Here is a 20,319-nt window from a genome sequence, read left to right on the forward strand (position 1 = left end):
ACACCTTGCTGAGTTCCGGGACCGGTCTGTGCTCAGAGCCCTCAGATGCATCCGCCTCACCTAAAGCAAATGCAGAAGACCCAAGCCCTGGGTGGAGGCGGGTAACCTCCAGACTCGCTCCCGGGCTGGAGGAAATCCGGTGCCCCTCTGCGGATAGAGGCAGTCCTAGACCGCCTCACTGGACAAGAGCTGCAGCCTCTGCCACCGTGCCAGCTCTTCCACAAGAAGCTTAGCTTGCTCTCGAAGTGGCTCTTGAAGCTGTTTATTGGATTGTGCAGTTATCGCCCATTCGTGGAACAGTTGACAAGGTAGGCTTCCATTTTACAAACATAGGCTCAATATCAGTAATGTGTCGGGACTCGGGCATTTAGAGGTCAGTTATGTCCACAGGTCCCCAGTGCTGTTTTATCATCACAGCTGACGTGTCTTTGATCCTTCCCATAAATTGCGAACTTCCAGCAGTAGGGACCAAGGTTGGTCTATTGCCCTTCTCTCCTTCAGGACATTCAAATAATTATCAGATGCTTGTATGAATGAACGTATTTACACTTCGTGAAAGAGTCCAAGCTTCTGGGAGGAGGAAACGTGGATTCTGTGACAGTTAATCTTGATGGTCATCTTGACTGGATCTGGAGTCAAGTAAAAGGCAAACTGCTGGGCACTCCTGTGAGGGATTTTCTTGATCAGGAAGACCCACTGCGCATTGTGCTCAGGTGGTCACCTCTACAAAAGGGAAACGGAAGATTGGAAACTCGGCTTTTGGCCTGTTTGCCTTGGCTTCCTGATAAGTGTCTATCCTGTTCCTGCCACTAAGGAGTTCCTTTGATGACATTAGAATCATCGTCTTCCGCTGCCAACTCAGACTGAAGACCAACAGCTCTCTAGGAACCCTCCAGGCCTTCAGCACCGGATTGGGACTGCTGAGACACTCTTGTGAGCAGCTGCCGCTGTTGGTCAGCCCAGACCATATTGAGTAAACCCCTAACAAATCCCCTCTTAATACATATTCATCAATTCTGTTCCTCTAACAACAGCGGTTTGCAACCCATCTACTGCTGTGACCCTTTAATGCAGTTCTTCATGTTGTGGTGACCCCCAACCATAAAATTATTTTGTTGGTACTTCATAACTGTAATTTTGCAACTGTTATGAATCATCATGTTTTCCAATGGTCTTAGGTGACCCTGTGAAAGGGTCATGACTCAAAGGTTGAGAAACGCTGTAGAAGCTAATACAAATTCATTCTCCTTGACCCCCAACCCGTGATATATCAGTAAAAGGCAAGATTATAAATGAATAATCCCAAAATACCACTGAGTTCATTTTGAGTTGGCCATCTACTGCCTGCATGCAGTGTGCTTGGTATACCCAGTGAGACTCCCAGTGCACAGATTTATTCTTGATCCTTCTAACTCATTCTAATTCTGAGCTTTATTAATCCTGAGCATGTATAGCTTAAAGTTATTAAATAAATAAGTTGGACCTGGTGGCACAGATCTGTAAACCCAGCTACTTAGTAGACTTGTATGATGATGATGGTGGTGGTGGTGGTGGTGGTGGTGGTGGTGGTGGTGGTGGTGGTGGTGATGATGATGATGATGATGTAGGGGATAGTAATGTGTCTTAGGGTTTCTATTGCTGTGATAAAAACATCATGACCAAAAGCAACTTGCAGAAGGGTTTATTTCATTTTACAACTCTCAGGTTAACTCTATCACTGAGTAAAGTCTAGATGTTAACCTGGAAACAGGAGCTTAAGAGGAAGCCATGAGGCCTGGAGAGATGGCTCAGGGGTTAGAGCACTGACTGCTCTTCCAGAGGTCCAGAGTTCAATTCCCAGCAACCACATGGTGGCTCACAACCATCTATAAAGAGATCTGATGCCCTCTTCTGGTGTGTCTGAAGACAGCTACAGTGTACTTATATATAATAAATGAATAAATCTTAAAAAAAAAAGAAGTCATGAAGAAACACTGCTTACTGGCTTCTTCCTCATAGCTTGCTCCAACTGTTTTCTTTTCTTTTTTTTTTTTTCTTTTCTTTTTTTTTCGGAGCTGGGGACCGAACCCAGGGCCTTGCGCTTGCTAGGCAAGCGCTCTACCACTGAGCTAAATCCCCAACCCCTCCAACTGCTTTCTTACTCAACCCAGGACCATATGCCCAGGGGTACTGTCACCCACAGTGTGCTGGCCCCTCCCATGTCAATCATTAATCAAGAGATGCCTACAGACTTGCCTACAGGCCAGTCTGATGGAGTCAGCCCCTCAGTTGCGATTTCCTCTCCCCAGATAGGTCTCAGTCTGTGTCAAGTTGACCGAAACCAAACAAAAACAACCAGTGCTGTTTGTAACTCAGTCAGTATGTTAAAGCCCTAGCTTCAATCTCCTGGTACCCAAAAATAAGTAAGTCAAACAAGAACAGAAAGGAGAAAACATATTATGTCTCAGTAAGATGGGGGACAAGGAAAACAGACAAGGGAATAAACAGCAGTAACAGTCTTTTGTTTACGACAGACCTGCAAGAATAAAAACTACTGCCCAGGGATAGGCCGACAGTCTGAGACAGAAAAGGTTGGCATGGAGGCTGGTTGGAAGCCTTCCTCTTTTGGCCTACAACTGGCCATTGCCTGGAGTAAGAAATGAATCTGTGTCAGGTGATCAGTAAGTATCTTTCACGGCCAGCCGTTACTTGGGGTTGAGGGGTATGCATAAGGCACAGAAGGAAGGAATCTAGAAAAACAAGTCACCTTAGTTCTAGAAACCAAATGACTTTAGTTTTGGAATTTGTCACTACAAATGTGAAGGTGGTTTACAAAAACAGCACAGACATGGCTAATGGTTTCAAGCCCCAATCCTGGCACTCTGTGACCAGGCTTCCTCCTTTCTGCTCCTCTTGGCTCCCCACATTCGAGCCACTGTGCGTTCTCAGTTCTTTGTGCAAGCCTCCTAGGATCTACATAGAGGATCCAGCACTGTCCCACACGTTGTGCCTCATGTTTGCAGTTTCGGTTGACTCTGGTTATTGTTGGGATAAAGTCTTTCTCCTCCATTCTGCAAACCTCATGAGGAACTCTGAGAGCCATGATCTCCTTCCTGGAGCTGAGCAATGGCACTCGCTCAGTGAGTGTTTACTGAGTGACAGTTTTCCCTGCATGTGTAGTGAAGTAACCATCTGCGTATGACTCATCACTACTTCCATGAGTGATTTCCATGACATTTAGAAACTAAGTGATGGGCAGGCCATGGTGATGCCCAAAGCAGTCATTTTTCTATGAGGACAGGTCTTTTCTTTTGGTTGGTTATTGTTAAATAGGTTTGTGTGGTTCTTATTGGCCTGGAACCGGCTAGATAGCTGTAGCTATTTTTATTTTTAATTTTCTTGTAATTTTCATACTTTTATTTTGTGTGTCTGTGAATTGAATGTGTACACACATGCGTCTGCAGGTGCCGTGGAGGCCAGGGGATGTTGGACCTCCTGAAGCTTGAGTTGCAGACAGTTGGGAGCCACCTGATCTGGGATTAGAATCCCAGTCCTTGTGAGCACCAAGTCCCCTGAATTACAGAGCTGTGTCTCCAGTCCCTTGGCCTTGACATTTTTATTCTCCTGCCTCTCCAGCCCAGGGATCATAAATGTGCACTGTCATGGTCCACCTCTGTTTTAAATTTAATTGTTATGTGATTGGGTGTTTTACCTACATGTATGTCAGTGCATCGCATGGTGCATGGTGCCCTTATAGCCCAGAAGAGGGCGTCAGATCCCATGTGGATGCTAGGAATTGAACCTCTGAAAGAGCAAGTGCTCTTGGCCATTGAGCCATCTTTCCAGCCCCCCTCAGAGCATCTTAATATGCATTTCCCTGATGGCCAAAATAGTGAACACTTTAAAAAATATTGGCCATTTGTATTTTAGTTCAGAAAAACTGACCTGTAAAACTTAGGTTGAATTCTATATATCTTTTTTTCTTTTCTTTTTCTGGTTTACCAGTTTGCATGTCTAGACCAGCAAAACTGAGGGAAACACATTTAGACTGAAGCTGGTCTACCTCTGTCTCCCTCTCCTCTTTATCTCTACCTCCCTTCTTCCCTCCTTATCTCCCCTCTTTCTCTTTCTCCTGCAGATTCTTTTTTTTTTTTTTTGGTCTTTTTTTCGGAGCTGGGGACCGAACCCAGGGCCTTGTGCTTCCTAGGCAAGCGCTCTACCACTGAGCTAAATCCCCAGCCCCTCTCCTGCAGATTCTTACTCTGTAGGCTGTTGTGGTTCTGACAAATGCTGGGATTGAAGGTGTGCATCACTGCCCTGACTCTCAGTCTGATTTTTATTTTATTTTTTGAGAAAGGATCTCATGTAGCTCAGACTGGCCCCAGATTCACTATGTAGTCAACGCAATGCTCAATAAACTTCAGATCTGCCAAGTGCTGGGTTCACAGCTATGTGCCACCACACCCAGAATATTCAGTCCTAGGATCAAACCCAAGGCTTGGTGTATGCTAAGCAAGTAGTTTATGAACTGAGCTATATCCCCAGCCATGTGTGTGTGTGCGTGTGCGTGTGTGTGAGTGTGTGTGTGTATGAGAGAGGATGTTGAGTTTATATGACGTTTGTGTGTGATACATATGTGGGTGTGCACACATACCTGCTACCACATGTATTATGGTAGGAGCACTGATATTATGGCCACATCATGTGATCACCTTTAATTAGGTCCTGGGGATTTGTGGTGGTTTGAATATTGCTTGGCCCAGGGAGAGACACTATTAGGAGGTGTGACTTTGTTGAAGTAGGTGTGGCGTTGTTGGGGGAAGTGGGTCACTGTGGGGCTGGGCTTTGAGACCCTCCTCCTAGCTGCCTGGAGGACAGTCTTCTCCTGGTTGCCTTTGTAATGAGAACTCTCAGCTCCTCCAGTGCCATGTCTGCCAGGACATTGCCATGCTTCCCACCATGATGATAATCGACTGAAATCTCTGAACCGGTTGCCGCTCCAATTAAATGTTTGCCTTTATAAAAGTTGCCTTGGTCATGCTGTCTCTTCACAGCAGTGGAAACCCTGACTAAAGTAGGATTCAAACTCAGTTCTTCACATTTGCAAGGCGCTTTACCCACTAAGCCATCTCTCCAGTTCCTTCAAACATACATGCATGCATACATACATACATACATACATTCATTGTTTTCTAATTGTGTGTATGTGTACACCTACATGCATGTGAAGACCCAAGTGTCTCCCTTGAACTGATCACTTTATTTACAATGTTCTTAGATTTACACTTACTGGTGTGTGTATGGATGGGCATGGACACTAAGAGGACTGGCAGGAGTCTGTTCTGTTTAATATGGAGTTTCAGGGTACAGAACTAAAGTCATCAGGCTTGGCAGCAAGTGCCTCTACTCCATGAGCTGTCTTGCCAGTCTCTTCATCTTTATCTTTTGAGAGATCCTTTTCTCTCTGTGTTTGTGTAAATGTATTTTTGATTGGCTGGTTGATTTTTGAGACAGGATCTCTCTATGTAGTCCTGGCTGCCCTGGAACTCAATATGTAGACTAGCCTGGCCTTTGACTCACAGAGGTTCTCTTGCCTCTGCCTCCTGAATGCTGAGATTAAAGGCATGTGCCACCACAGCCAGCTCAAAATGTGTTCTTATATTTGTATTATATATATTTGTCAGTGAGCAAGTGCAGTCCACGCATGGAGGTCAGGGGACAACTTGCAAGAGCTGGTTCTCTTCTCCAACCATGTGGATCTAGGATATCCAACTCAGGTTGCCAGGCTTGCGGGTGAGTGCCTTTACCCCGAGACATCTCTCAAGGCCCACAGAATATGTTTTTTTTTTTTAAAAAGATTTACTTATTTATTATATATGAGTACACTGTAGCTGTCTTCAGACACACCAGAAGAGGGCATCAGATCCCATTACAGATGGTTGTGAGCCACCATGTGGTTGCTGGGATTTGAACTCAGGACCTCTGGAAGAGCAGTCGGGGCTCTTAACCACTGAGCCATCTCTCCAGCCCCCCAGAATATGTTTTTAATTCAGTAAAAACACCCTCATTTGCAGATGCTAGAATTAAGAACAATGTCTCTGCTGTCTAAATATTTTACAAAGGTCACTCTATCTATTACTTTTTAAATTTCATTTGACATTTCAGGATTTTTAAATACAGTCCAAATGAGGGCGTCTGGTTCATCTCCTTTGCTTCCAAACCAGGGGCTGTGTGGGTTTGGGGACTACTCAGTTTTTCTGCCTTCCCCTTATCTGTGACATTCAGGGTGGAAAGGTGCCTGCTGCATTGAACCTTGAATGTCACATTATCCCTGTTCTCCATCTGAAGGATCTGGAATCCTTTGGCCTGGCTGTGAGCAGCAAATCGTTGACCTCCACAATTTTCTGAGGCATGGTGACAGACTCCTATCATTTTTATAATCGGAATAGGAAGATTATTCAGAGATGGTCATTGGAAACGAGCTGGCCTCATGCATTTATGTACTTCTCATCTGTTTCAGGTAGCCTTCATGGCCGTTCCACATCGTTCTCAGGAAACTTCCTATCTGCTGCCTCCAAATCCTGAGGACTGGGAGGAGCAGGGCATCCCCGACTTTGTCTACGGACAGAAGGATCTTGTCAGCAAGGAAATTCAGTGGCCAAAGAATTCACCCAGCGCTCTGAACTCACTACCACTGTCTCGCTTTGACTCTGCCCTCTGCTCTGCATGGAGGCAGCGGGTGGAGCTGGGCCTGTTTCGATACCGCCTCGAAGATCTGCAGACCCAAATCCTCCCTGGTTCCGTGGGGTTTGTAGCTCAGCTGAATATAGAGCGAGGGATACAGAGGAGGCGCCCCCAAAATATCAAAAGTGTGAGGCAGGAGTTTGACCCGGAACAGTTTAACTTCAATAAAATCCGACCTGGAGAAGTCCTTTTCCGTATGCAAAGGGAGCCTAATGGCCCAGCTGCTCCAAAGCAAGAGGATGTCCTTGTAGTGATCAATGTCAGCCCCCTGGAGTGGGGCCATGTGCTGCTGGTACCCACACCTGCTCATGGGCTTCCTCAAAGGCTGCTACCTGGAGTGTTGAGGGTGGGGTTAGAAGCTGTACTACTGAGCCAGCACCCAGGCTTCCGGGTCGGCTTCAACAGCCTGGGAGGTCTGGCCTCTGTGAACCATCTTCACCTGCATGGCTACTACCTGGCCCACCCACTGCCTGTGGAGGGAGCACCAAGCACACCCCTGGACCCGAAAGGCTATATACATCTGTTGCAAGCCCTCCCAGCTCCTGGCTTCCTCTTTTACACGAGTGGGCCAGGGCCTGATTTGGAAGCATTAATTAGCAGGGTATGCCAAGCTACTGACTACTTGAGTGACCATGAGATTGCCCATAACTTATTTGTAACCCGGGGAGCTCCACCCGGGCAGGCATCATCTACCTCAGACCTCAGTGGGATCCGAGTCATTCTGTGGGCCCGGAAGTCCAGCTTTGGAATTAAGGAAAGTGGAGCTTTCAATGTTGCCCTCTGTGAGCTGGCCGGCCACCTCCCTGTCAAAACATCTCAGGACTTCAGCAGCTTGACCGAGGCAGCTGCAGTGGCCCTCATTCAGGACTGTCTGCTGCCCCAAACTCAGGCAGATGAGGTACAGGCAGCGCTGGTGGCCCTAATGGCCCAGGAAGAGCTGTGATCCTTCAGAAGCGTTTTCTTTGCTGACTGACTCGAGGCCTTTTCCCAAAGACTGTGGTCAGTCCATTTGTGTATTTCAGGTCATGACTGCCTTCCAACCTCCCACTTAAGGACTGCAAAGAAAGCACTGAGTGAATGTGTTCTCATGAATGTTTCTGCTGCCTCTCACGTCTCTTCTTAGAGAAGCCCCTGTGTAACAGATGTACCATGAAGGGCCAGCTCCTACCTTTTCAGAGGGAGGAGTGCTTGCTGCCAAATCTCTTGACCTGAGTTCAGCCTCCAGAACCCATAGGGTAAAGGTCGTCTTCTGACTTTCACATGTGCACCACAACACACACACACACACACACACACACACACACACACACACACACACACACACACACACAAATGTATCTCAAAACAAGATTTTTTTAAAAAGTAAATGTAAAAAGGAATTTTGCTTTGTTTTGTTTTTCAAGACAGGGTTTCTGAGTGCAGACCTGGCTGTCCTGGAGCTCTGTGGGCTAGATCTACCTGCCTCTGCCCCCGAGTGCCAGCATTAAAGGTCTGTACCACCACCACCCTGCTAAGGAAAAGAAAATTTAAATGGAGAGTGTGAGAGTCTTAAAGTCCTGGTTTGTCAGTGTTCTGAGACTTCTAGGTCGATCTAAGAAAGAGGGTCCCTCCAATATAAAATATGACCTTGTGGGCAGCAAGGACATCCAGCCTCAATGTTGGAACAGCCACCCAAAAGCATATTTCTTGATTGTTACACAAAAGTTGTTTTTGTTTTGTGTTGTTTTGTTTTGTTTTGTTTTGGACAAGACAAAGTTCTCATGCCAAACCTAGTCTGTTTGTTCCTGAAGGAAGCCATCATGCCCTGCAGCTTCAGTCCTTACCATGTGCCGTCTGCAGTGCCCAACACCGCACATTCCAGTGAGCCGGGACCGTCTAGGAAAACCGCAAAGCTCCTTCAGGAAAACAGTTCTATAGACAGTAGAAAACAATCAGTCTTCTCTTTAACGATTTCTTCAAAGTACTTCTGGAAAACAGCCACTCTGATGTCTACCCTAGATTCTAAGGATTCCATTAGATTTCTTACTACACCGGTTGCTATCTGGACTTCTTCACCTTTGGTTATGGATGCAGCCAGCTACCTTGTCTTACCTTTGCTCTTGTCCCTTTGTGCGCCACTGACTCTTACAGGGTCTCACTGTGTAGCCCTGGCTGTCCTGGAACTCACCCTGTATACCAAAGTGATCTTGAACTCAGAGATTCTGCCTGCCTCTGCCTCCTGAGTGTGAGCCACTAAGCTCAGTAGCCCAAGCTCCCCTCAGACTCTCCAAATCAAAGAACCCTGTCCTAGTTTTCCTGAATCTCTGGGGCTCCAGCTTTGCCTATGGCTGCTTTATTGACTGACTTTGCCCCTTACCCCCGTGTATTTGACACTGCTTCATCCAGCTCAACTTCTCAAAAAAATAAAGAAAAATCGATCCTTTTTTTCTAGCTCCCAGTAACAGAGTTGACTAGTGAATTCAAAGCCAGTTTGCAGTTTGGGCCATATACTGAGATTACCTCAAAAATTGTTTTAAAAATGCTGGTCATAGACCACAGAGATAGCTCAGGGGGTTTCAACACCCTGTGCCATCAACACAATGACAGGCATTCAATTCCTAGGACCCACTTAGTTCAAGGAGAGCCAAGTCCCGCAAATGGATCGTTCACTTCCCACACCTGCACCAAATAAGTGTAGTAAGTCTTGTGTTTTGCGAGACAAGGTCCCACTATTTAGCCTTGACTGACCTCCAAGCCACAGAGATCCAACTGCCTCAGCTCCTCCATGCTGGGATTGAAGGCATGGGCTGCCACAGTCAGCTACTATTCTTAAAGAAGAGCTGGTCCTTTTATTGCTTCCATTTGACACATGAAGAAATGATGTGACACAGTCACGTCCTTAGGTCAGGCAGCTAATAACAGAGTCAAGGCAGCAGTGAGATGCCGGACCTGGTACAATGTATACTGAGGTCTCTCCAGTTGGCATTTCTCACGGTGGTAGTGCTGTCTTTAACAGTTGATGGACCCCAGGGATCTTTCTACAACTAAGTCTGTACAACCTGTAGTTGAGTCAATCCGCGAAGTTTTTAAAGATGTCACTGTTGATTACTCATATCCTAGCATTCCGGAGGCTAGCTTAAGTCATCAGGCTTGGCTGCTTTACCTGCTGAGCTGTCTTAAAGCCCCACCCTTATTTTTTTATGCAAATGTATTTATATGATGTCTTAGGGTTTTATTGCTGTGAACAGACACCATGACCAATGTAAGTTTTATAAAGGGCACCATTTAATTGGGGCTGGCCTACAGGTTCAGAGGTTCAGTCCATTATTATCAAGGTGGGAGCACGGCAGCATCCAGGCAGGCACGGTGCAGGAGGAGCTGAGAGTTCTACATCTTTATCTGAAGGAAGCCAGGAACAGATTGAGCACACTCTGGCAGCTAGGAGGAGGGTCTCCAAACCCACCCCCACAGTGACACCCTTACTCCAACAAGGCCACACCTTCTAATAGTGCCACTCCCTGGGCTAAGCATATACAAACCATCACATATGAGTTATGAAGTTACTACCAGATTACATTACAGAGTCAGTGACAACGATCTTGAGAACTGTAGCAAAGAGCTTGGCCAGATACATCAAGTCCTAAATACATACTTTCCCTTTTTAATAACCATATCTTGTTACAGGTATAAATTTCAAACGATGTTGTACACTTAGCATATATATCTTACAGGCTTCCATATAAATTATGACTCATTCTCCCAAAAAAATATTCTCAACAGCATCTTAAATTTAAAGGAAGAGCTTGATCCAGGTTTCAGAATAAATAAGCATGTATTAAACTGGCCCTATTGAAGACAAAATATATGTTTAAAGCTTAGATGTCAAGGGTAACATAACCTTAGGGTGCAATTTTCCTGCACGTGTAATGTATGCTTGTCTATTCATTTGAAACCCCTTTAATGAGTAACAAGACAGCAGATTTGTTGACTATAATACAAATATTCTTGAATGTACAAAAAGAAAATCACATAGATTCCTCCGTCCACACTCCAAGGCCCAGGGATCATAGAGACATAAAGAAGGCAGGACTAGAGGATGAGGAGTCCTGTAAAATGCAGTCACGTAGACATGACATTGCACTCGAAATCATGAGTTCACAGAGACTGGTTCAAAGACCTGCATAAGGCAGTTCATGTCAACATTCCAGTGTGGGGGTGGGGTACATGAGGCACCCCCTCTAGCTGAGTAGCTTTTTGGCAGTTGATAGTTGCTGGGAAAATGGGAGTTAATTTTCTTGACTGTAATGGGTGGAAAGTTGTTCAGGACCTAGTAAATAACTCCACACTGGTGTACGTGCAAGGTACCCTAATTAAACTCAGTTATTAAAACAAAACATGAGGGGTTGGGGATTTAGCTCAGTGGTAGAGCGCTTGCCTAGCAAGCACAAGGCCCTGGGTTCGGTTCTCAGCTCCGGGAAAAAAAAAAAAACAAATGAAATTAGGAGGGGGGTGTGTTTGGCAGAAGCGTTCCAAAGCAGTGGGAGAGAATAAGAATTACAAGGTGAATATGATCAAAATATATGCATGAACTTGTCAAAGAACAAAAATTCTTTTTAAAAATATTATAATGATTTTAAAAATAAAAGAGGAGAGTCTGGAGAGATGGTTCAGCAGTTAAGAGCACTTAACTAACTGCTTTTGTAGAGAACTAGGGTTTGGTTCCTAACACCCACATGGCAACTAACACCCACATGTGACACAAGTTCCAGAGAACTGATCACCTCTTCTGGCCTCTGAGGGCATTGCACACGTGATATGGTACTCAGGCATAAAAGCATGAAAAAAAATCTACAAAAAATTAATAAATACAACTTTAAAAGAATAAAAGAGGGGCTGGAGAAATGTCTCAGTGGTTATAGGCACTGGCTCTTCCAGAAGATCTGAGTTCAGATCCCAGCACCAACATAACAGCTCACAACCACCTGTAACTCCAGTTACAGGAAATCAGCACCGTCTTCTGCCCTCCTCTGGCACTGTGCCCACATATGCACTCAGGCACACACAGACACACCTAAAATAAGAATGTTAAAAGAATAAAAAGGCTAGAGAGATGCCCTCCTGGTTAAGTGCACTTGTTGAACTTGCACAGGACCTAGGTTCGGTTCCCATCAGTTCCCATGGTGGCTCACAACCATGTATAACTCCACTCCCAAGGGATGTGACACTCTCTTCTGACTTACACAGGCACCAAGCAAGAATGTGGTCCCCATACATACATGTGGGTAAAAGCTTATACACATAAAATACAAATATTTTAAATTTTTGAAAGGCTGAAAAACCTGTTTCTGTATAACTGGTTACTTTAGCAAACTTTCAGTACTACAGAGTAAGAAGATTTCATATCCTTGTACTGGAGGCTTAGACTTTTTTCAAAACCTACTTTAATTAGGGTTCTTGAAAGCTTCAACATCCTTCTAGTCCAACTACCAAGGTAGGGAAAAGAAAGGCTAATAGGAATTGAGGGTTATGGAAGGGTTTAGAAGTAGTTCTTTAGGAAGATTGGGATATCTCTGTGTCAGGATATTAGCAGTCCAGTCTAAGACAGCAGACATGAGTCAGTAGCAGCAGTCCAGTCCAATGGGCAAACATCAAACAGGAATCAGTAGCAGCAGTAGATCCAGAAGAAACTGAGAGGCGCCACAGATCAGCAGGAGTCAGCAGAAGTGGCAAGAAGCCACCTGGATGTCCCAGGAAGTTCTTTGGCAAGCTAGTCCCTATGGAGTCAAGACAAGCGAAGATCAGCGACTCAGTGCAAGGCGACCCAATGCAAGAGCCTTGTCACACTGTCTGTGGAGTATGTTTATATTCTTTCCAACCATCACACATCCTTTCCCCTGTCTGCTTCAGAAAGACCTTCTCTCAGCTGTCTCTGCTTCAGCAAAAACATATGACGTAACTAAGTCCCCAAAGAAACCAGAAATTTCCACTTCAATGTACCTTCTGCAAAAAAAAAAAGGGGGGGGGTGTCAATTCTTCTCTGGATTTTGCTACAACAAAATAATCTGAATTACATGTTGGACTGGGTTTGATAAAGAAAGCTTGTGGAATTCAAAGTAGGGGGCAGGGATGCCAAGTATAGGAAAGTGACAATGACAGAGCAACTGAATGAGGTCATTCTATTATTTCCTTCTCTTTAAGTTACAAAAGTAATTATTTATAGTTGTGGGTACCACGTCAAGTTGTGGGTGTAGAAGTGAGAGGACAATTGTTGTCTTGGTTTTCTTCTTCCACCATGTGGATTCTGGAGGTCGAATTCAAATCCCCTGGATTGTCAGCTAGCATTTTGACCCGCTGGGCCACCTTGCTGGCCTTATTCTGTAATTAGTTAATGGAGCTGGTTCAGCTTATCCAGGTGAAACCTTGGAAGACATTTGCTTTAATCACTGCTGTCCCTGTTAAGGGCGGGAATTTTTTCATAGCACCATTTCTAAAGTGTAGAAGAAACACAAGCAGCTATTTGTCCCAAACACAGACTTGTTTGGGTTGGCCATAGGATTCCAGGAAAAGTGGAGCAGAAAAGGTGCTAACCCGAGCTAATACGGGAGGACTACAAGTCCCATAATGCCTTGGAAGAATACGTCTTGGCCATTCACGGGTTCCCAGACACGCGGACCTCCAGACGCACCAGGTAAACGCAGACAGCCGGGGACCAAGATGGCTTCTGCTGGCGCCAAAGTGGGTGTGGTTCCCGGGAAAGCCACGCCCCCAGAACGCTACTGCAATAGGGGCCGCCTTCGTGTCCATAGCGACGGTGGCGGCGGCGGCCGTCGGCTTGCTTAAGAAGGCGCCGCCGCCGCCAGGATCTCGGAGCTAGGAGTTAACCCCGAGGGGGAGCGGGCTCCCCCTCGCGACGGCGGGGACAGACAGTCCTGTGGAACGACGAGACGGTCCCCGACGTCCAGCAACGCCCAGGAAGAGCCGCAGCGAACGAGCGGCGGCCATGAGCGACCAGCTGAGTCCAGCCCCAGGCCGCTAGGGGCAGCTCCAGCAGCCCCTGAGCTCTCCTCAAAACCTCGGGTGGGCAGTGTCTGCCGTGGGTTTCCTTTCCTCTGTTGTAACCCAAAGAGTCTTAGCTATCAAAAGTCCGACCCCAACGCGTTCACATAGAGAAACGGAGTTCTGCCTTAGGGAAATCACCGGTCCGATAACCTTTGTTTTTCAGCTGTATTTTAAAGTAAAGACTTCTCTCGTTTTGTCAGCCACCACTCTTCCCCTTCAGGAAACAAAACAGCCGCGGTGGTGGTTCCCGCCAGTTCTATTCTGCATGCACTGCAGGGTGTTGTATGTCCGGAGAGATCCTGGATGATGGTTTCTTTTAGTTAAGAACTTTACATCTTATCAGCACCCATACCTCCCACAGCCCTCTACTTGGAAACAACCTATTCTACAGTAGGGTTTGTCTGAAAGGGCAACATTTCCTTGTAGCACCATAAAGGGGATCTGGGTGAATTCCTGCAGGACTTCCTGTGCTTGAGAAAATGTCTGATAAATATTTATTCCTATCCCTTTCCCCTTAGAATCTGAGAGGATGGAGCCCAATGCGTGTAAGACCAGTGAATCTGAGGAAGATGATATTGAGGAAGAAGAATCTGAGGAAGAGTGTGTTAGAGAGGAATCTACCACCCCTAACTCTAGCCAGCAGGCACTTGGAAAGGCTGACTATAAAGAATTTGAGAATGGGGTTGCTTTATCTGTTGTAGCCAAGAATATTCCAAAGAAAATATTAAGTACAACAGACACAGATGATTTGGAAGTTGGGAGGAGGAAAAGAAAGCGGAAACGAAGGTATATGCCTATAATCCCATCACTAGGGGAGCTGAAACAAAAGAATTACTGAGTGTTCTAGATAACTTGGACTACAGTGTAAGATCCTCCATCAAAACCCAAATGACTATGGGCTGATGAGATGGCTCAGCTGGAGAAGGGGGCTTGTTGCGCAAGAATGAGGGCCTTGAGTTTGAATCCTCAGTGCTCACATTAACAAAATAAAACAAAGACGGTTGTGGTGGCCAATGCTTTTGATCCCAGCACTCTGGAGGCAGAGGCAGGCAGATCTCTGAGTTCAAGACCAGCCTGGTCTATAGAGCAAATTCCAGGGCAGCTAGGACTACACAGAAATCCTCTCTAAGAAATCTAAAAAGAAGGCTGGAGCAGTATTAACCTTTGCTGCAACAGAAAAAGAATCAGATCATTTGGGTCTGCCAAACTTGGAATTTTAGCATGTTGGTTTGGTCTATAAATGCTTCTGGAGAAAATGAGTTTGTGTGATGTCTGTTAGATATTTCTTCACCTGGGTTCCTGGGAGCCTGGCGCCTGTGCTTCCCTCCCACTCTGCCTGATTTCTATTCCTCCTCCATTTCAGACCCCTGGCCATCAACCTGACCAACTGCAAGTACGAGAGTGGTAAGCACTATGGTTCAGCGCTCACAGGTCGTGTGCAAGAGGGACCTTGTTCTTATTCCGGGGACAGTCACAACTGTTCTCCCAGCTGCTGGCTCCTTCCTAGGTGACCTCCTACTGAACCAAGGTTCCTGGGTCTTCCCAGACTTCGATGCTGACAGTTGAGATGTGGCTGTTGCAGTCAGTCTCAGTGGTAGGGAGGGGCCAGAGTCAGCTGGTCAAAAGAGAAAAAGCAAAACAAAAGCAAACAAAAAACTAACAACAACAACAACTACTACTACTACTACTGCTACTACTACTACTAATTAAAAACAAAACCACAAGCCAAGCATTTGGGAGGCAGAGGCAGGCAGATTTCTATGAGTGCCAGGCTGTCCTGGCCTTCACAGTGAATGACAGGCAAGATGACTGCCAGTTGATGCGAAGTTGAGATTATCCTAGACAGCCTGGATTACATGTAAAAACAGCAAAGAAGCATACATACAAACAAACTGAATGTCCTTCAAATAAGGAACATAAGGCAAAATTAAAACTGCCTTTGGGGCTGGGAAGATAGTTCATTGTATAAATGCACTTGCCAGCAAGGCTGACAACCCAGCTTCAGTTCTGGGGACCCACACGGTAGAAGGAGACTCCTACAAATTGTCCTCTGACCTCCACATGCATGATCTGGCAATTATGTGCTCACCTACATACACATGATTAAAAATAATGAAAATCTTAAAGAAAAAACAAAACAGCTGCTTTTGGAGGCTTGAGAATAGATCTCACTGGTAAAGGGCTTGCCTACCATGCAAAAGGCCCTAACTCTGATCTCCAGCCCCTCAAAAACAAAAACAAAAGGTTTCAACGATTACAATATCCCCAGCTAGGTCAGGGTTTCCATCTTTCCCCCCTTCTCCCCACTGACATCTGTGCAAAGAGCCACTCAGAGCCTTAGGTGCCCGAGAGCTCCAGGCCTAGAATCAGCAGCACACCCACACAGTCCTGACCCAGAGCAGCAGAGGGTCTGCCCTGTTTTCTCTGCCAGCCTCATGAACATAGAATTGCAAACTGGTAACTAAGATGCTGAGATAAGAACCACACGCCTTTACAATCTGCTCTCTGGTCAGGTCTGTTCCTTCCAGCTAGAGTTCCTTGTGGCTTGTGGCTGGTGCCCAGGCTGGCAGCATTGATCTCCCTGTCTCTACAGTGCGCCGGGCAGCCCAAATGTGTGGCCTTAAGGAAGTAGGAGAGGATGAAGAGTGGACTGTGTACTGGACGGACTGTTCTGTCTCACTGGAACGAGTCATGGATATGAAGAGGTTTCAGGTACAAATGTCCTGGCCCATTCCCACCCTGGCTTTTTTCCATTGCTGTACCTTATACAGACAGGGAGGCCATCCCCAGGTCTTCTGCGTCAATAAAAATATTCTCCTCTGGGGTTGGGGATTTAGCTCAGTGGTAGAGCGCTTGCCTAGCAAGCACAAGGCCCTGGGTTCGGTCCTTAGGTCCGGAAAAAAAAAAAGACTTTAAAAAAAAATATACTCCTCTTGGCTCTTTAGAGCTTGTGTTATGGGAAGTGTTTGGTGGGCACACCCTTGTCACCTTATCTATTCTCACTGGTGACATCTGACCAGCCTGCCCACCTTGAGAGCAGGTGTGGCCACCTTGGAGCGAAGACTGGAAAGCTGCTTCAGAGCTAAGAGCAGAAGGCTAGGCCTGTAGCTCAGTGCTCAATGCTCTGTGCCTGCCTACAGTAAGAAGGCAATTTCCCCGTATCTATAAAATGCGGGTTGGAGGACTAAAGTTTAGGTCATCTGGATGGTTTAGTATCTAAGCAGCTTAGTATCACACATCTACCAAGAAAGTGTCGAGGAACCAAGTTGGTGAGAAACAATGTGGAAGTCAGTCAAGTGATGGTGGAAGCAAGCTTGGATCAGGAGGGGTTAAGGCCATCCTACATAAGATCAGTTTCAAGGGCTGGAGAGATGGCTCAGCAGTTAAGAGCACTGACTGCTGCTCTTCCAGAGGTCCTGAGTTCAAATCCCAGCAACCACATGGTGGCTCACAACCATCTGAAATGGGATCTGGTGCCCTCTTCTGGTGCATCTCAAAACAGCTACACTGTACTCATATAAAAAAATTAAAAAAAAAAAAAGATCAGTTTCAAGAAAGAAAACAAACAAACAAACAAACAAAAAACGGTGGAGAAGTGGGGAATCTGACAGAGAAGAGGGCAGGAGAGCAAACCAGCCAGCAATCACCTGCATGGGGTTAGGCACGGTATGAATGGGTACAAGGCAGTGATCCCAGCCAGCAGAAGACTCAGTGAAGAGGATGAGGTTTTGAAGCTATATGCCTTAGGCTATGTCAAGACTCTGGCTCAACAACAACAAAAAAAGACAGGAGCATGTTATCATGTCTGGTGAAGTCATGTCCCATTTGCTGATGAGAACAGAGTCGTAAAGAATGGGTTGGTAAGCACTTTTGTTGTGGGAACATCACAAGTGTACTAAACAAATGGCTGCCGAGATGCAGGTGCTCAAGTTTTCTAGACTACCCTCGGGTATGCAGCTAATTAAAAAGGGCCTGTGGGCTTCTTTGGGGACATCCAGGATGGGTATCCAGACCCTGTAACTTGTCCTAACTTAGTCTTAAGGGAGGGAGAGAGCAACTGCTCTAAACACTGGAGAAGCTTCAAAGAAGGGAATATGCAGGGAGCAGATGTCAGGTAAGGATTACCGAGGACCAGTAATTAACAGCTTTTACTGAGGGATTCTTGTGCATTGGTCAAACACTGTTAGGTGATTTTGTATTGCTTCTTCATTAAATCCTTATCATTCCTGAGTAGCAGAGAGCTGTTGTGTTAAAAAGAGGACAGGAAGACTCAGAACACAAAGTCACACAGCTAGTGATTGAGGAAGCCAGCTGAATGCATCAGCTGTCTTGTGCTAGCCTTCCATCCCTGAGGGCTAGAACAGCTACAGCCATTAGCAGACTCAATGTCAGCAGACCTACAGTCTTTTTTTTTTTAAACATTTATTTATTTATTTCATGTATATGAGTACACTGTGGCTGCCCTCAGACACACCAGAAGAGGGCATCAGATCTCATTACAGATGGTTGTGAGCCACCATGTGGTTGCTGGGAATTGAACTCAGGACCTCTGGAAGAGCAGTCAGTGCTCTTAACCTCTGAGCCATCTCTCCAGCACCTCCTACAGTCTTCTTATAGTTGTCTTTACTCCTTTGTGTTTTCAAGGAGATGTGTTTTCTTATTATTTCTTTGTGCTATCATGTTCATTATTCCTCTTTTAAAAGTATGAGAGCATGTTTGTGTGTGTGTGTGGTGGTGGTGGTGGTGAGTGTGTGTATGAGTGTGTGTATGGTGTGTGTGTCATTGTGTGCAAGTGAGTGTGTGTATCATGTGTGTGTGAGGTGTGTGTGGTGTATGAATAAGTATGTGTGTGAGTGTTTGTGTGGTGTGTGTATATGAGTATGTGTGTGAGTGAATATATGTTTGTGTGTGGTGTGTATGTGAGTGAGTGTGTGTGTTGCTGGGAATCGAACCTAGAACCTAATACCTGCTAGGCAAGCACTCCCACCACTGGGCCTTATAGCATAGTTATTCTGGTGGACTGAGAGGTGTGAGGTGGCTGGAGGGCACAAGGTCCTAGCACTGGACACCTTTCCAACTGTCCTTCCTTTCTCAGCTTTAACATAGATGTGCTGGGTGGATTTCCCTCCTGCCTTACGGAAGCTTCCTGTCTCACCCTTGCTGACTAGATACAGTGCCACCATCTACTCTGATATCTTCCTTTCCTTCCCAGCCCTTTTCATGGCTTCCTGGGATGCTCAGGCTCTAGGAACTGCCACTTGCCACAGCGGGGGCTGAAAAACCCACTGACTCTGTTTCAGAAAATCAACCACTTCCCTGGCATGACCGAAATCTGCCGCAAAGATCTGCTGGCTCGGAACCTCAACCGCATGCAGAAGCTCTACCCCACTGAGTACAACATCTTCCCACGCACCTGGTGCCTCCCTGCAGAGTGAGTGAGCCCAGGTCCTGAGGGCAGGACGAGGAGTCACTCTCTGGTCTTAATGACCCAGAAGTGTTCCAGAGGGTTGGAACTGGGCCAAGAAAGATTCAGCTGGCTGGGAGTGGTGTCTCAGATTTTTAATCCCAGTACTTGGGAGGCAGAGGCAGGTGGATTTCTGTAAAATTGAGACCAGTCTGGACTACATAGCAAGTACAGGATAGCCAGGGTAACAGAGAAAGTTTCAGCTGCCCAAAGCAAAGTGGGTCCAAAGCTAATTGCTCCAGGCAGAACCTGGAGGTAGATAACAAGAAGATAGCCATGGGGGTCCCAGGACAGGCAGGATGCACAGAAACCCTTTGACCAGCCTCTCTCTGCATGTAGCTATGGGGACTTCCAGGCCTACGGTCGTCAGCGGAAAACCCGCACTTATATCTGCAAGCCAGATAGCGGCTGTCAGGGGCGTGGCATCTTTATCACCAGAACCCCCAAGGAAATCAAGCCAGGAGAGCATATGATCTGCCAGCAGTACATCACCAAGGTGAAGGCCACCTCGGGACCCCCCAGGCCTTTCCCCACACTGGGATGCCGTATCCCACAAACACCAGGGCCAGAATTCAACTGTAGGTTCCTGCCCTCTCTGCTGTCTTCATTCTCTTACAGACAGACTATAGCCATCGTTCAGAGCCAGCCAGCCTGGGTTTGATTCAAAGCTTTCCTGTTTCCTGGACATATGATCTTGGGCAGTTATCTGGCCTTGTTTCATCACTGTTAAATGAAAGTAGCAACACGATTATTATTATGATTACTGTGAGGATTCAATGTGTTACCTATTAGAAGCATCTGTAATAACCATATATTGCATGTAAAAAGCACTTCATAAGTTCATTAGTATTCCCTCTGGGTTTGCATGCTCTTAGCCCTTCCTCATTGATGGCTTCAAGTTTGACATGAGAATCTATGTTCTGATCACTTCCTGTGACCCTCTCCGTATCTTCATGTACGAGGAAGGCCTGGCCCGTTTTGCTACCATGCCGTATGTGGAACCTAGCCATAACAACCTGGTAAGGAGGCGGCGTGGCACCCTCTTCTCTTCCATTGCCATGAGTGCCTTGGTTCTGGGCACAAACATGGTGGAA

At 46.2% G+C, this 20,319-nt stretch overlaps 2 protein-coding genes across 15 annotated transcripts in view; both read left to right on the forward strand.

Annotated features, from left to right (window-relative positions):
* Gdpgp1 (GDP-D-glucose phosphorylase 1) lies at positions 1-9,164 on the forward strand. Of its 6 annotated transcripts, XM_063262687.1 has the most exons (4): positions 187-308; positions 2,514-2,660; positions 5,664-5,772; positions 6,500-9,164. In XM_063262687.1, exon 4 carries the CDS (start codon positions 6,509-6,511, stop codon positions 7,664-7,666), a length of 1,158 nt encoding a protein of 385 aa, XP_063118757.1. In that variant the 5' UTR covers positions 187-308; positions 2,514-2,660; positions 5,664-5,772; positions 6,500-6,508; the 3' UTR covers positions 7,667-9,164.
* The window catches only part of Ttll13 (tubulin tyrosine ligase like 13), a 20,568-nt gene continuing 8,647 nt past the window's right edge, over positions 8,399-20,319 (forward strand). For 2 of the 9 annotated variants that reach the window (XM_063262663.1, XM_063262666.1), the window contains exons 1-7: positions 8,399-13,779; positions 14,280-14,547; positions 15,125-15,165; positions 16,355-16,473; positions 19,062-19,192; positions 19,565-19,721; positions 20,101-20,244. In XM_063262663.1, the coding sequence (XP_063118733.1) occupies positions 14,291-14,547; positions 15,125-15,165; positions 16,355-16,473; positions 19,062-19,192; positions 19,565-19,721; positions 20,101-20,244 (849 nt within the window). In that variant the 5' untranslated portion in view covers positions 8,399-13,779; positions 14,280-14,290. Of the gene's footprint in view, positions 14,081-14,279; positions 14,548-15,124; positions 15,166-16,354; positions 16,474-19,061; positions 19,193-19,564; positions 19,722-20,100; positions 20,245-20,319 lie in introns of those variants that run through there. The other 7 variants (XM_063262665.1, XM_063262664.1, XM_063262667.1 and 4 more) reach the window with 7 other exon arrangements.

Source organism: Rattus norvegicus, chromosome 1 (assembly GCF_036323735.1).
Source record: "Rattus norvegicus strain BN/NHsdMcwi chromosome 1, GRCr8, whole genome shotgun sequence".
Taxonomy (NCBI): Eukaryota; Metazoa; Chordata; class Mammalia; order Rodentia; family Muridae; genus Rattus; species Rattus norvegicus.

Bases quoted from the DNA above. Each gene is read 5' to 3' on its own strand.
- Gdpgp1 (XM_063262687.1), top strand. From the start codon at position 6,509: ATGGCCGTTCCACATCGTTCTCAGGAAACTTCCTATCTGCTGCCTCCA.